The following is a 16,778-nucleotide window of genomic DNA, read 5'->3' on the forward strand; positions in this document are numbered from 1 at the left end:
GGGGGGGGGGGGGGGGGCGACGATGACATTCCCCACCGCTGGCACCGCACTGCTGTGGCCTGTGCGGCACGGCCAGGAACGGAGGAGGCCTGGGGCCTGAACTCAGAAGGGCCCGCGTCTGCAGAGGGAGAGCATTTGTGGAATCTGATATTTTTGACACAATTAATCCATTTAATTAATCCATAAAACAAATTAATAACAATTTTCAAAAACAATTCTAATGAAGTAAGAGACAACTTGATAGGATATCAAAACCCCGGTCCCAAGCCAGAATCAAGAGGCTGTATTTCTATTTTACCACAGCCTTCCTGTGTGGTTTCCAACAGCTTCCCCTGAGTGGCTCAAGCCTTCCTGAGCCGTCAAATCTAGAAATGATCTTTCAGAGAAAGGGAACCAAGACCAAGGACGCATGTGCAGCAGGGATCAGCCGGAGCCCGGGGCGGAAGGCCAGACCTGGACGCAGCTGAGGGGAGACAGACGCTCGGGGAGATGCAGCGGGAATGACTTACCTTTCGCTTATCTACAGGACCCATCTTTAGTATTAAGTTATTTTCTACAAACTGGTGCCTATAAAAAGAAGAAAACAAGAGTGAGACACTCACGTTGAATCAGGGACAGAAATTCTCCAAGCTCCTCCACTCAAAACGAACTTCCGAGGGCATCTTCGAGCCTTGCCCAAGCCTCTCCCGTCACAGCCCCAACTCACTCCAGGAACTCGGGAGGCCCCAAGTGTCACGGAGCATGCAGACACCCACTGCTCTAGAGCTTCTGGTCGGGGTGCAGATCAGAACTGACACACGCCAGCACCATCACCGGCTCCCACCTCTGGCTCAGCAGCGCTCGCGCAGCAGCAGAAAGGTGGCGGCAAGGGGACGCCCGTCCTCCTTCATGTGAACAAGGCTGGGGTGAACACAGAGCCCCTGAAAGGGTGGAGGCTGCTGAGAGTCAGCCTCAGGACACAGACTGTTGGCCACGTGCTACCTTCCCAAGCTGGGTCCCCCCAGTCTGGTGCTCAGAAACCACCGAGCAGCTGAGAATCATAGATCCCGAAAAGACCCATGCTGGACTCGGTTTAAGAACATCTTCTCTGGTGTTTCTACCTCAGTTAACAGCACTCCTGCTCAGATACGGCCAAGAGTGTGGAACAGAAAACCAGAAATTCAAACTCTGACTTAATGTGCAGTTTTAGCACGTATACTTCACTCTGACTCCTAGGAGTATAAAAGAGATTGTTTTAACGTCCACAGGTTCTTGGTTTTGGTTAAAGTGAATAGTTACCAGTTTGTTTTGACTTTACTGAAATTCCTGATCTGAGGACCTACTGTAGAACACAATATTTTATATTTGGAAAGGCATAAGACAACTGTCACCTCAAATGGTGACACTTTTACTGCTTTAGTATCTGAGCACACCCACACGGGACCCAGTGCACGCAAGACTGGCCGAGCAGGCAGAACTGTGTTCTCCCACCCAGCTCACCTGGCCCCGAGGCCTGCCTATGCTAACCCGAGCGGACCCCGGCCGGCTCCAGAGCTCACGGACGGCCCATCCCCAAGGACCCTGCCTGCATGTGAGTGGACACATCCCCATGTGGATTTTGAAAACTAAAAAGATTTTTAACGAAAAAAGTGCTGTATGACGAAAAGTACAATACCTCACTCTCAGAGGTACTTAAAAACCAAACCAACAAACAAAACCAAGACTTGAAACAAAGAGGAAAAAAATTCAGGAGATTTTTGAAAAGCAGCACAGAAACAGATCAAACAGAAAGCCTCTTCTAACCAACAGACCCTAATGTGTAAGAACTGGATGTGTAGTAAAGAACCACAAACTAATCATAAGGGGAAGACTTGAATTAAACTGTACTAGTGCGGGGGGCTTGGGGGGGGCAGGCAGCCGGGCTCCTGGGCTGATGGCGCCACAGCACCAGGGAAGCCTGACAGGTACGGGAAGAAGTGGCCTCCCGGTGTCTTTGCAGACTCACGTGGTCTGACACGAGAGACTGAATAAAATAGTAAATCAAACAAGAGATTCTGGTTTTCCCTGAGCTTGAGAAACGAGGGAAGATTTTTCTCGGACAGTTTACACTGATTCCAGTTCACCAGCAGCCCCGAAGTGGAGCTAGGAGAGGAGGGAGGAGTTCCTGTCTCAGCCACGGTCAGGACCACAGGACGACAAGAGCCCCTCCAACTATAGGACCACAACCACGAGCCAGGAGGCAGGCTGGAGTCTTCAGCAAACTCAGCCCACAGGGTGAACGCTGCTCTGCAGAGCACGTGCAGAACAACAGGAAAGGCTTCAAGCTTCAACAAAAAAATGAACAAAGGATACAAACTAGAAATTCCCCAAAGAGGGAGTGACCCCAAAATTCTCAACGGCTCTAAGTAAACAAAATTGAGCTAGCTGCCCCCGGGTGCGCGTGTGAGCGCCTGCTCAGCGCAGGTGCCTGTGGTCCTGAACTTAAAACTGGCTTAAAAGCAATTCGGAAAAGACATACTGAGACATAATCCCACTCCCAGCAATCTACCCTCAGGAAGTAAAGAAAAATGAAGGTCAGAAGCACCAACATCCAAAACAGTATTATTTATACCAGTGAAACTGAAACCTCAGCAATGGCTCAGCAACAGAACATTCTGGCACTGCAGGGAAGCAGGCAAGCCCCTTCCACGTCCCTGCAGTGAGGACCCCACTGACAGACCCCAGCCCGACTGCGCATACCAGCTCGCTCCAGGTCCCTGTCACACGCAGGCAAGCACGGTCCCCGCCTCGCCCGCTCCTCTCGGTGGTAAAAGCCAGGGCGGCTTCTGACTGGATCCAGTGGCTGGGGTGCAATGAACCCCAGGCAGAACACAGAGAGGCTCAGAAGCTCCATTATTAGCACAAATGCCACAATCCAATCGTGCAACGCATTCACCAATTAGCTTACAACAGGCTGCTAGTGAGCTACCTTGAAAAGTTTAAGTACTTATTAAAGGAATCGTTTTGATTCTTTACTTCAAAAAGTCAACGTCCACTCCCCTGAAAACGCACTCCCCACCCCCCGCACTAGGCGCCTTTCCCTCGCTGGCAAGTGGCAGACGCTGTCTGCAGACTCAGAGCCAAAACCAGACACGAGTCAGAGGCTCTCAAGAGTGTGGGGAGCAGGCAGGTCCCCACAGCCCTGCTTCACACACAGGCGACACTCACCATCGGCTCTGTGCACATGTCCACACAGGCTTGCCCACGGTCATTTCAAGAGGGGGGACGGTGTCAAGATACTCCTTCCTGATTCCAAAGCCAGGGTTCTCTCCTCCTCACCCTATCCCCTCAGCAACCCCCAGACTCCAAGAAGATCATTTTGGAGGATGCAAGCCTGAGGCCACAAGCAAGCTTGAGGCACTGCAGGGCACAGTCACTCCCACGGGAGCGCCGATGCGGCTCCTCTGACCACCTCAGGAAGGCTCTCCACACTGGGCTCTGACACAGCTGACAGAGAAACATGTGATTGTGGCCAGTCTGCTCTAGAACGCCAGCTCTTGGGACCCCTTTATACCCTCAACTTGATGGAAGATCCCAAGAGATTTCCTTTACTGAGGTTATACACATTGATATTTACGTAGAAGAAAGTAAAACGGAAATGTTTTCAAATACTTATTTAATTCATTAAAAACCAAAAATAAAACCAGCTCATACTAATATAAATAACACATTTTTATTCAAAAGTAACATTTTTCCAAAACAAAGATAATTCATGTGAAGCATGACCCCGCTGTACATTTTGCAAATCTCCTTAACATCTGGCTTCAGAGAAGACAGAGGGGTGCTCCCACCTGCTTCGGCCTTCACTTGGCTGTGCCTCGCTGTGCAGGCTGGAGCACAGGAAGGGGCCAGCCTCAGTCGGGCAAGTAGCTGGAACACGGAGCAGTGCCTTTAAAAGCCTTTTCAGATAATGATGGGCATTCTCCTCTGCACCCAAACTCAACCAGAGGAGTGCCTTCAAGGTCCACTGCCACCTGGAGTCGAAGTCCCACGATGGCCCTCTCACACTCAGACACTAGAACTCATCGGTGTAGCCAGCACTTTCAACAGCTCTGCCCCCCGCACCCACCTGGAAAGTGGTGGTTTGCTGAGCCCTGGAAATCATCCCAACGCTGACAAATTACCTCCCACGGTATCAGCCAATCAACTCATTACTGTCACGACCTATCTCCTCAAAATAAGTCTTTAGTCCTGGGAAGATGTCAAACTTCCAGTGAGGGATGAAGTTTCCCAAAATCCCAATTTCAATTTTATCACTGGTAACAAATACTGGCACCTGCCTGTCTTGAAGTGACAGGCTCATTCCACTCCTTTTCCAGAAAAAATGGCCAAACAGCTAAATCTGAATAACCACATAATAAACTCTGAAGTGAACACGGTCTTCCATGCGAAGAGCAAGTCGGCCTGGCTCCCAACACCAGTGCTCTGCTTGCAAGAACTCACACTGGGGTTGGGAGCAGAGAGGCTTCCTGCACGCTTCCCATTTCATTCAGACTACAATAAAACCAGTAATTTTTAACGTCTAGTCCTAAGTGAAGCTGGTTTCCTTGCTCCCTGTGCGTGCATGGCTGTCTGGTGCACACCTGGTGCCACGGCTCAGGACCTGCCCCCGCAGCTGCACCCCCCACCGCTCCTGCAGCACGGCTGCACAGGTCAGCAATGCGATCTGTTCCAGAACAAGCGGTGCGATTCCAGAGACGCACCCCGGGGAGACCCTGTGCCTGAGGAGGCGCACGCAGCCGACTCTTCTTCCTGCGATTCATGCGGAAAAACCAACCGCAACTGCAGAACAGGCAACCTCCCAACAGTACGATCACTCTGGTGGGTGCCATACATGCTCTGGGAAACTCTCTGGCTGATGAACTGGTCCTTGTGGGTGTTTTGGAAGATAAACTCAAAGATAAACTCCTTCATTGCTCCATCGTGTTTTGGAAGATAAACTCAAAGGGGAGATGATGCGTCCGCAACATGGGAGCCTGTTTCTTCCAACGGCTAAAACTGTGGTGGATAAAGATTACTCCATGACCGCCGATTCTAGGGTTGGGGTGGGAACTGCAGGGGCCCCCCAGCAGGAGAGAGCCGGCTCAGTCTGGTGCAGAAGAACGTCAGTGTCTTCAAACTCACTGTCCCTCAGAGAGTCAGTATGGTCCTGGTGGTGGTGGGACTGTGGTTTCCAACCCAGTGGATAGTCTCACATATGGGACGTGGAAACTAAGAGGGCTACACGAGCACTGTGTGATGGGAAGTGGGTATAATCTGGATTCTGTTAAGATTTCACTATATTACGGCTGAAAAACCTGGCATTCATCCCAGCAGCTGCTATGGTTGGATTTTGGGAGAACATGGTGACTCGAGAGTGGCTGTGTGGAGTAGAGTGAATGTGGCAGGCACTTCCACCCAGGAACTGAATCCAGAAATGGGAAGAGACGATGACAGTGAGAACTGGGAGTGCATACGATGGTGGTTGAAAGTGCCTACGAAGTCATCAAGCTAAAACGACATACCAACTGGACTATTGGGTTAAATACAGCTGATCTCACTGAATCCATGATGAAAATCTAGCCAGGATTCGTCCGATGATGATGGTGAAGGGAATGCATGGCACTGAGAAGGAAGTCTTCCTGAGCCTTCCGTGTATCCTGAATGCTCGGGGATTGACCAGTGTGATCAACCAGAAGCTGAAGGATGATGAGGTTGCTCAGCTTAAGAAACATGCAGATACCTTGCGGGACATCCAGAAAGACCTAAAGGCCTGTGACTTCCGGCTTCTAGAGATTTAACACTTCAGTGTGATTAACCGTGATCCTCTAGTTTTCATCCATGTGCGTGGACTGCAGTTTGCTTTCCTCTTCCTAAATATGTGAATCTGGGCTCACAGGCTTGAAGCCCACACTGGGTTCAAATCTTGCAATATAGTAGTATCTGGACACTGATCACTCATAAGAAACAAATACAACTCGGCCAGAGGGATGCTGACTCATACCTGCTGTCCATAGCCGCCTCTAACCCAGCGAGCTACCGCGCCAGGGCCCGTGGTAGTGCCGGGACTCCTCGCCCCGAGTGTCATCCAGCAGGCACTCTGCCATGTCGACGGCCCAACGTTCCATGGCCTCCCAGCTCCAGCTGTTGAGTGCACTTTTCCAGCCTGGATGACGTAACTTCTCTTTAAGATGCCATAGTGGCTTCTGAAGATTGGCTTGCAAGAGCTCCTGACGTGTACACTTGCAAGCCACTCCTTCATCGCTCCAGCTCTGAACGCGGCTTCCGGCGCTGCAGCTCCACCGGCCCCCAGCAGTACGCAAAACTGTTCTGCTCAGAGACATGGACGGAAGGCACTGACGAGCACGCGTGAGGGGAAGAGAGCCCTGGCCCTGCGGAGCTCCGCATCTACAGTCCCGCCCAGTGTCTCCGGAGAGGGCCCTTCCCTTCCATGCAAGGAGAGCAGCGCTCTGACAGGCAGGGCCGCCTCCTCAGCACCCTGGGATGTGGGTGGGGCTGCTGTGGGCTAAGAAAGCACATCTGTTCTCTCTCTCTGAGTCCATGATCCCTACTTAAATATGAAAAATGTTATAAATGTCCTTTTGTTTTAGAATATATCACTAAAATCTACAATAGTTTCAGATAAAATTTAGAAACATTTTTCAGAAATCTTTAAATTTTATTGCAAAACAAGTCAGCAAAGCACCCTGAGGTCCTAAGGAAAACTTCAGGACTTCAAAGCAAGGATTTAGCGGGTGACACCTAGTTCCAGTAATTACAGCAGGTGTAACTGAAGACAGCTACGCAGAGCCCAGCAGAAATACTGAGAACTCACCGATCTCGAAAGTTGCACATATTTGTACCGTAAACCTCCTCCCGTAGAAGATTCAAAACAGACAAAGCACACAGTCCACGAGCCGCCAAAGCAATGACATCACGGTCCAGCACGTAGCCTCTGATGAGGTGCACGCACACTCACAAGAGCGCGAGAGGGAGACAGCACGTGCCCTCTTCACGCTACACACAGTCATTACCAAGCCCCTCGGGCTGAACACCGAGAGCCACTGTTGTGAAGAACCAGGTCCTGACAGATCCCGCCCTGCCAAACGAGAGACGCTGCAAGCTTCGACACTCACCAGCCCGAGAGCCTGAACCTGGAGGGAAGGCAAGAGGCCTCGGTCCTGCCCAGAACCCAGGCTGCAGGGAAGGCCCTGGCCAAGGCACACAAGCCTTCTGGGGAGTCACCCCACAGCTGCATCACAGCAGGCCCTTCTCAGAGACCCCCGCACGCACCTGCCCGGAGCGCGGGGCCTGGCGGTGCTCACACCATTCTGACCAAAGCCCCTTCCTCCCAGCCATACACACGGATACTCCTAAGCAACAGTGCTTTAGGAAGGGTAAACTCCAGAGAAGTGTAGGTTACTCCAGTTGGCTGACATCTAACTGTACTTTTTCTAGAGACGATAATTTCTAATGGTTTGAAATCCTGGCTTCCTCACCCACCGCTTCTCCTCTGCACCCTGCCTCCTCCTCTTACTCCTTCAGGCTCACCTAGCCCAGCCCTCCAATCAGCCTGCCTTCTCCCCATCACCACTCCTCTGCTAACACACCTCCCCGCTCACCCCGTACCAGAACCCCCCTCCAACCAAGTGAAAGGTGAAACCATAAAAACGCATGAAGAAAGTGTCAGGGTAGACACACTCTTCTCACATGACCAAGATGGAAAACAGAAAATAAAAACACAGACACGTTTGACTTTGTAAGAATTTAGAACTTCCATACAAAAATACACACAAAAAACTGAAAAAATGAACTGAAGAAAAATGTTTGTGAAACATACAACAAAAATACTCTTCATGTCCATGGCTCTCTGAGTCAACTGCAAAAAGATGGAAAACGTACAAGAAGAAAAATAGTCAAAGTACACAAAGTACCTCAAAAGATAAATACAAACGGCCAGTGATATTTGCTTCAACCAGAATACACATATAAATTCACATCAGCCCATTTTTAGAGCATCCAAGTGCTTCTGGGGAGGCACTGTGGACACGGAGCATCCTCACACATGCTCGCCCTCACTCCACCTGCCAACCCAGGGCTCCCCCTTACAAGAAACACCTAGGCAAGTGGGAGAACCTACATGCAAAGGACGGTCTGCAACAGCAGAAACTCCGGAAGGCCCCACATGCCTCACCTGGGAGTGGTGGTCATCTGGTCGGTAGTAAATTTGTGTCAGAACACAGATGCCAGCAAGGCCTGGCTCACAGAGTCCCAAGGGCTACAGCCCTGAGGGTCTTGAACCCACTCATCCCTGAGCCAACACCCCCAAACCCCCAATTCAAGCTGGACCCTTTAAGGGTCCTTATTTCCAAAGCATCAATGGCAGCAAGGGAGGTGTGAGGTGGCGCGGAGCCTCCGCAGGCAGCGGAGACGAAGGGCGGGCACCCTGCGCTCTCAGTCTCCTGCCACTCGGCTCCCACACGCTCCGCTCCGCTCTTCTAAACGGAGCACTGCTTACGTCTACGGATTCTTACCAAGGGTTTCCACTGGCCTGCTTCTCCAGTAACAACCTCTTCTCATCTTCGGAGAACTCTAAGTCCAGTTCAAAAGAATTAGTGTCCAGGTCGTGGATATACTGCTCGATGTTGCTGCCCGTCGTCTGCGGCAGGCCTGCATCCGAGGCGGACAGGGAGTGGGAGGAGGAGGACGAGGACACCTGCATACAGCCGAACTGGCTCAGGAGGTTGTCATACTGCACAGAGAAGAGGGAACAGTGAGAGCCACGCACGATTTCCCTCAGGCCCCCAGACCAGACCCAGCAAGCCCACACCCTGGAGGTCCTGAGGCCCCCACAGCCGCTCTGACTCCTCCTGCACCAGATGGAGGGCCCCGGAACCAAGACAGGGCTGGATGCTGCCAAGTCTGGTCCCCTTCCTGATGGGCTGACCCCCAATCTTCATCCCCAAGAAGAGGAGACCCAGGGCCTGGGGCCTGCTGACCTCTGCAAGCCCTGTGCTACCCCAACCAGAGGAAGGAAGAGGAGGGACGGGTGGCCCCCTGGGTGCAGAGGCAACCTTCTGTGAGCTCAGGAGCCCTCCTCCTTGACCCTGTGGCTTGACGTTTTTAAGTCTGTGGTTGTCACTATATATCCCAATTTGACTAACTGCATTCAATTAAAAAAAAATCCCTTTTAACTAAAGAAAATATTAATTAAACTTGATAAATAGTTGCCTGCTCTTCTGGAGAAAGCTATAAACCGATGGTAACACAAAAATGGACTTATCGATGTGCCAAACAGGCAAAGCCTGTGCACTCAGACACCGCTGGGGCCAGTGACAGGGCCAGAGAGCCCTCACCAAAGACCTGAGGAAGAGTGCTCACCCTTGACGGCCTGCGTCCCACAACTGCAGGCCCCATGCCTGAACCCCAATGAAGCCAAATACAAGGGAAAAGAAGCCACCACCAATGGTGAGACCAGAGTCCACATGTCCTTCCAAGTCCCCTCCACGAAGGCCCCGGCTGCCACCTTTGAGGGTGGGCCCCAGACAAAGCCCACCCCCACTCCTGCAGACTGCTCCCACCCCCCTTACTCACTTCCAGGAGTGGCTTTCTCCCTAGTGCTCACACAGCACAGGGAGCAGGCTCAGTCCCACCGCATTGGCTCCTGGGTGGGACTGACCCTGGACACTCCTACGGCCCCTCATCTAAGTAAGGTCTTCTTCTGGCACATTCTCTGCTTCTGCTCTGTGAGGACTCCCTGGGCCAAGGCCGCCTCTGCTCAACATCCCAAAATTTGAAGAAGCTTCCATGAGCCCCCCTGCCACCAGGTGTCTCAGGGGGCTGCAAGGCCAGTGAGACGGATATCTCCATCATCTCCATTTCTAAAACAGAGAAACTGAGGCTCAGAACTGTCCCAAGACCACAGCCTGCTAGCTAGCACTGAATTAGGACTGGTCTTCTATGTCTTTTCCAGCACAGCAGCTGCCCCACTCTCGTCTCAGAGCTGTTGGCTTCCCACCACCGCCACCGCTGCCTGGGCGATTTCTGTCTTGGCAATGGCGTTGCACTGCGCCCCACAGAAAGCTCCAGATGTTGTATCTCAGCTCTCTGCTCTTCTCTCCTCAGCAGCACCTTGGATGACCCACAGCACAAAACGCAAGCCCAGAAAGAAGGGGTGACACTGGCTGGCGTAGGGGTACCTGCCGGCGTGCACTAAGGAAACTTCCATGCTGCTCTAGGACGGAGGCTTTCTCCGAGGGCACCACATCTAGCACGCTCCCTCTGGGATCCAACCACCAGCATCATCACCAGCTCCGGCAGGTCATCAGGAACACGCAAGAGAACCGAGTGACTGCTCTCTTCCTCTCTCCATTCCCTGAGCAAACACCGTTCCCAGTTCCTTGCCCCCAGAGGGATCCCCCTTCCTACTGAAAAAGACCCCAGACTCTCTCGGGGCCTCACAGATGAGAACATGCCCCTGTGAGACTGTCAACACCGGCAAAATGGGAGCGTCCCTTCCCGTATCTGATACCTTCCCAGGTTAAGGCTCATTTCACTGTCCAAATGGAAAGTCTGGTATAGCGAGCGCTGCCTAAATACCTCCCAAGGCTTTCAAACCACACAGCTCTGAGAGCTGATGATGAGCCACCTAACAGAAAATAAGCCATTAACCAATGGAGCTGGTTTTAAGATGGCCCCACCTGAGTACTGAGAAGTCAGGGCTCTCAGCGTGGTGAACGCAATGAATCGGCAGACAGAAGGCCTGCCCGAGACACTCCACCGTGCGTGCACACATGTGCACACACGGCTCCACAAAGCCGAGCCCCCGGGCACCGAGGCCCAAGTCAATGATGACATGAGCGGCTGCTGCAGAGCCAGCAGGCCGAGCACGCTGCCTCCCAGGGACGCCCTGCCCACCTGCTCCCACTGGCCAAGGCTCAGGAAGGACATCAGGTGCGGGGAATGGAGTCCTGGGGCGGGGTCCCCGGCAGTCCGCACCTGCGGAGGCTGCTGACAGCCGAGACCACCGCCATGGGGGAAGCAGGTCAGGAGTGAGCGCAGATGGCTGGCCACATCCGACTCCCTTCAAGTCCAGGCACAAACGGTATTTTAGGACAACGAAAGGGTAGTGTTTGATGTTTACAACAGTACGGAGGAGACACGTAGGAGACAAAAAAAACTCGGTCTCTGAGAGGTGATCCGAGCAATAATTTTAACTAAACTCTGGATGACTTTGATAAAATCTAAACCTCCCAGTCAACTAACGTGACACACTAGACACAGGAATTGGCTAGAAGAAGCCAGGACCACATAAGTTAAACCAAGAGAATGGACTGTGGATGGTAACAGAAACACAGGAGATTGTATTTAAACGTGGGGGGTCATGGTAGAGGGTAGGAGGGAGCACAGGACTGCCCAGGAGCTGGTTGCTGGTGGTGGGGGGGGGTGCACAGCCGCTCGCTGAACCCCTCTGTCCACTTCTGTGTCTTCACTCCCTCCATAAGGAGCGTTCGAACAACAAAGTATACTCAAGACCCTGCCTGTACCAGGCACTAAAACGCAACAGTGACCAGTGTCCAGCCTCAATGCCACGTCTCCCGAAAGTTCAAAGCAGAAGCACCCTGGGCTTCTCAAAGATGAGAAGCATTCCAGAATGTCTTTAGACACATCATTACAAGGCACCAGCCAAACGCAGAAGACAGAAGCCCAGAGCGACAGCGTGGAGGGTGCTACTCCCACTGGCCCTAGTCTTCCCGACCCAATGGCAGGCTCCCTCTGGGTGAAAACTAACTACAGGAAGTAAGAAAAGGAGACTGCCCTTACCCCCCAAGCCTGGCAATCTGAGCTCAGGACAGATGGGCAAGTGGATGCTTCACTGGCCCCAGTACTGGGGAGACTCGGACAGGGGCTCACAGTGCTCAACCACCAACTGGTCTATACTGGCCTCCCGTCCAGCCACTCGTCCCACAAGCTGGGCTCCCAGGGCCCATGGCACAGACGCCCTGTGCACCGAGGAACGATGGCACACAGCACTGCTGGGCTGTTCCTGACACACATGTGCATGTGGGCACACCACGCTCACACGCACATACACCGCATGCACGCACGCACACACAGACACGCACATATGTACACACATCACACTCATGCCCACGCCACACCTACAGACACATGTGCATGTACACACAGCACGTGCACACAGACCACGCTCACGCACACGCGTGCACACGCCAGCTGGCTTACGTTTCCGTAGCAGTCCTCATCGTCCTCTGACATGGCTGGCAGGTAGGCAGTGAGCTTCGGAGGCGTCTGATGCTGCAGGTTCTCCCACGTGATGGACTCAAAGAACGGATGAGCTCGCAGGGGGCCGTACCCTCCCATTTCCTCACAGCCTAACCGCTTCGTGGCATCTAAAACCTAAGACAAGTCAACACGGGTCAGCGTCAGGATCGAAAAATAATTCTGACAAAAACATTCTTTCTGAGCGCTCCTTTTCAATTCTTCTCATCTCAGACAAAGGAAGGGCACTAGGGCCTGTCCCGCCCCATCCCATGGCATGCCGGGGACAGCGGAGTCACCGCCAGGGCTATGTGTACCTCTCTCAGGCACCTAGCCTTCCCCTCGCACAGGCGAAAATAACTCAAAATCTAATGAACAGCAACAACTGTTCTCTTAAAATACACAATTAAAAATCCCACAACAAGGAAAAGAATGAACATACCATCTTTAATAACAAGGAGACCAAGAATCTGTCTAGACGGCGAGCTGCCACGGACAGAACACAAAATGCTGTGTTCTCCCACCCGTGCTTCATCTCAAAGGGCCCCACGCCCATCTCCTTCCACATTCAGCTTCACGCCCCTAGACCCACCAAGCATCAACACGCTGCCTGCTGACAGGTCGACACGGGACTGACCCTGCTCCCCAAGACCAAGGGAACATGAGGGGGAGGGCCAGCACCTGCGCAGCAGGGCAGGGACACTGCAGCCGCTAAACACAAACACAAATCCCCTTCCTGGATGAATCTGCTTCGCTCCACGCTAGTGCCCGGGTCATCTGCAGACCCTCCAGCGGCGGACTCGAAGGCTGACGCCCACAGACGCCACCGTGCAGGATTCACAGCCACCTGCCACTGTAATACACCCAGCTGCTCCAGCAACAGGGAACTGCAAATGCTATGTATGTTGATGAACAAATGCAAAATGATACAATGATTTCCCATCTTATTCAAGTCAAGAATTGGGCATTTACAAAATCAAAAGGACACGCAGATCAGACAGAAGACACGAATCTACCTACACTCATTATCAACCCTAGGACACCCTTTTGTTAAACACAGGGGCCTCCAGGAAAGCTGCTCTGACCACAAGTTCAGAGGGACCCAGGATGTGGCTGTCGGATCATCTTACAGAAGAAAATTCAGAATATTTACCAAAAGTTTTTCCACAAGGTCTCTTGCCTTAGGGAAGAATTTTTCAGGAAAGTCATATTCCAACTTAATGATCTTCTGAAATATAAGATATTCATTTCTGTAAAACAAGAGAAGCCATCACTTTGACAGAGTGCACGAACTTCCCCAGCACAGAGCTTTACCTCTCCCAGGCCAGCAGTCTCCCTCTCTCCCTGCAAAGACACAGCTGCAGAAGTCCCGGCACCCTGGCCCAGCCCCGGCCCAGCCCCGGGGGGCTGCCTCCTCCCACTTCTCTTGCAGCTGCTGCGATGGGCTTGGGGGCGGTGGGTGGTCTTACCCCGCTCGAAAAGGCGGCAGTCCTGCCACAAGCTGGTATATTATACATCCGAGAGCCCAAAGGTCTGAACTTTAAAGGAGGGGAAAAACAGAGAAGAATGACATTTGTAAAATTTCCGTGACAAGCACAGTTCGTTTCTTCCTGATCGGTTCGTACCGCCCCATTTCAGCCTCTGATCTACTTCTCTCCTTTAAAACCAGGTCAGTGTGAGGGTGGGAATCTGCCTGGCGTCCTTCCTGAGGGGGCCTCCCCGGGCACCTGGACTTGGAGGATCCCAGGCGCAGCAGGCCGTGCAACCATTCCCACAGACCTGCCACCGCAGCGGGCGCTCCCAACTTCCTCACGGGGCCAACGTGGACCTGAAGAGGCTGCAGAGGTCACTCCTGACTACAGGAAACATGGACAGTGACAAAGCAGCAGCTTCTTTGAGCGCCGGGTGGCAGTGCTGGTAAGGGGGCTCCCAGCCACCACTGCAGGTTGGTACAGCGAGGAATCAACTTAGATTCTCTCACGACTCACTCGACGTTTACCCCCAGGACACAGACGCAAGCCAAGGGGCCAAATCGGACAAATCAGACAATCCATGGGATGCGCACGAAGCAAGCTTTAACTCTTTCCCTTCTTGAACTTGTCGTGAAAAGCCCTACCCCTCTTTTATAAACATTTAATTCCACATTTTAAAAGAACCAGTTGTAAACTTCCCTAAGTTGTTTCCAGAACCAGCTGTCAGGGACCCTGGAGGGGATGCTCTCCTCGCCTGTGACATCGCCACCCCCTTTTCCCAGCCCGCCCTATGCACTCTCACCCCTCAGTGCCCCTCGGAGCCCTCTCGGAGCCCTCTCGGAGCTCGCGGCTGACATCAATTTTGCATACATTATTTCCTGTGGAAGTTTTTCATTCTATTCCCAGCTCAGCACTACAAAAGCATCCAGATGCAACTCATCCCGCACCGCCAGCTGCCTGCCTGGAGCCCTAAACATACGGGGGGCTCGTGGGTTGCAGGATACAACCAGGTTCTGGAAGAGGCCACAGCCTGGCATTCAGGAGAGAGACTTTGGGTGCGGGTCGAAGTGTCAGGCCAGCCTCAGCGCCAGGAGGCAGAAAGGGCACTGGACACGGGTTAAAACATACAACAGATCAGAAATCTGAGACACAACATACAAGTGGAGTGAAGGGCATTTAAAAACCGAATCTATAGTCTCAATACTCAATACCTAGTTTTACACTTGGTTTTCTCTACTATCTAGTCTAGTCAAAACGGGGAGCCACACAAGATAGACGCCGACAGAAAAGCCTCGGCCCTTGGGAGTGGCAGCGGCCGGAGACTGGGCAGGCGCGATGGCGGGCTGCCATCTCCAGGAAGCACGGCCGTCGGCACGGCCAGGCCCTGGGCTCTTCTCACGCTGGCACATTATCACCAGCAGCTCTACCAGTTAAGACGGTTTTTTAATACAATACAAACAAAAGAGGAAAGCCGGTGTTAACATTTCTGGAAAGCAATATGTATCAAGGATTTTTAAAATGGTAAGTTAGACCAAGTCATTCCACTTCTTGGAATCCAAGCAGAGGACCGTCAGGCAGCCCCGGCACCCCGAGACAGGCAGGGGTGCCCTTTCCCCCGGGGCGTGGCATGTGCAGCACATGGCCGTCATGCCAGCTTGTGCCACGTAAGTGAAGAACACTCAGCGCTAACGATAAAGAAAGAGCTCAATGAACTCAGTAAACCCACGTGCCGGAAGCGCACAGGTGTTCGAGGTGTCTACAGACGACTTCCCGGATACGGGGAGAGGCCGGCTCCACAAGCCCAAGGAACAGGGCTCAAGCCTGGTTATTCACCACGACTCCAGCTGAACAGAAGTCACATGAACACACAGAAGACACGCAGAAATAAATAACTGGAAAGACACGCCAGATCACTATCCGGTGTCTGTAAGCAGGCTGCAGACTCCCAGTTTTCTTGCTTTTTTATCCTCCATGTTTTCTAAGAGTTCTCTATAATACACAGGTGTCACTTTGAGAACCAGAAAATAAATCTTACCTGTTTTTGAATAAAGATCACAACTTAAACACGTAAAAGCATAAAAAGATACACAACGACGTCTCCCTCACAGAGCTATCCCCTCACACCCCCAGAGGGCCACTGTCCCCACTGCTGGCGCATCTACCCAAGAGAGCATAAATGACAAGCCAATGTGGGTAGACAATCTCCTTCCAGTTTTCACAGAGAAGGCAGCGGCCACTCTGTGTCTTCCTATGTCACCCAATAGAGCCGGGAGGACCTCCCCCCTCAGTGCTAAAGGGCTGCTTCATCCTAAAAGCCCCAAATCGAGGAAAAGCTAGTCCTTAGGCAGCCGTGACATATACTTCAAGAATCTGGCCCGCAGCACTCACCATCCAGAGGAGGGTTTCCCAGCCTCGGCACCGTGGACACCTGGGGCCAGTTCATTTTCGCTGGGGAGCCGTGTCTGCACCGCGCAGGGCAGAGCAGGGTCCCTGGCCGCCACCCAGTAGTCGCCAATAGCACTCCCCTTCCCACTCCTGCCAAGTGGCGACACCGGAAGTGTCCAGCAGGGCCAAATGTACCCCGGGGGCCAGAACTGCCCCAGCTAAGAAGCCCTGCCCTACAGCAACGTCTGGCCCACAGTAAGAGTTTAGAATCTGTGGGTGAATAAGATTAAAAACACAAACGCAAAGAATGCGGAGACTGCTAAGAGGCCCACCCACCTTCATGTGCGCCCTGCAGCTCAACCCCCTAGAGTTTTTAAAAAGTGGTCACACTCAGAAACACAGAGCCACCCCCAGAACCACTCACTCCTCTGCCACCTCTGGCAGGGCTGTGTCTCTCCGGAAAAGCGGCTCCTTGCAGCCTGTCGGTACCAGTCAACCCGAGGGAGACCTCCTGCCTCCCTCCAGCAGCAAGGAGCCAGGGAAAAGCTCCAGCTACAGAACTTGTCATCTGGAACGGCTCTTCCACGTTGAGACCCCAGACTCTACTGCCACCTCTCCATCCTCCCACTGCCTCAGGCCCACCCA

The 16,778-nt window shown here is 52.7% G+C and overlaps 1 protein-coding gene and 1 pseudogene across 2 annotated transcripts in view; one reads left to right on the forward strand and one right to left on the reverse strand.

Annotated features, from left to right (window-relative positions):
* PDPK1 (3-phosphoinositide dependent protein kinase 1) overlaps nt 1-16,778 on the reverse strand; it is a 73,847-nt gene that overhangs the window by 6,421 nt on the left and 50,648 nt on the right. The window contains exons 8-12 of one of the 2 annotated variants that reach the window (XM_040635489.1): nt 13,746-13,814; nt 13,430-13,526; nt 12,241-12,414; nt 8,532-8,749; nt 510-567 (exon numbers count right to left, since the gene is read on the reverse strand). In XM_040635489.1, the coding sequence (XP_040491423.1) occupies nt 510-567; nt 8,532-8,749; nt 12,241-12,414; nt 13,430-13,526; nt 13,746-13,814 (616 nt within the window). Of the gene's footprint in view, nt 1-509; nt 568-7,747; nt 7,877-8,531; nt 8,750-12,240; nt 12,415-13,429; nt 13,527-13,745; nt 13,815-16,778 lie in introns of those variants that run through there. The other variant, XM_040635490.1, reaches the window with a different exon arrangement.
* Nucleotides 4,583-6,273, forward strand: LOC103668668 (annotated as a pseudogene).

The sequence above is a fragment of the Ursus maritimus genome, unplaced genomic scaffold (genome assembly GCF_017311325.1).
Source record: "Ursus maritimus isolate PB19 unplaced genomic scaffold, ASM1731132v1 scaffold_2, whole genome shotgun sequence".
Lineage (NCBI taxonomy): Eukaryota > Metazoa > Chordata > Mammalia > Carnivora > Ursidae > Ursus > Ursus maritimus.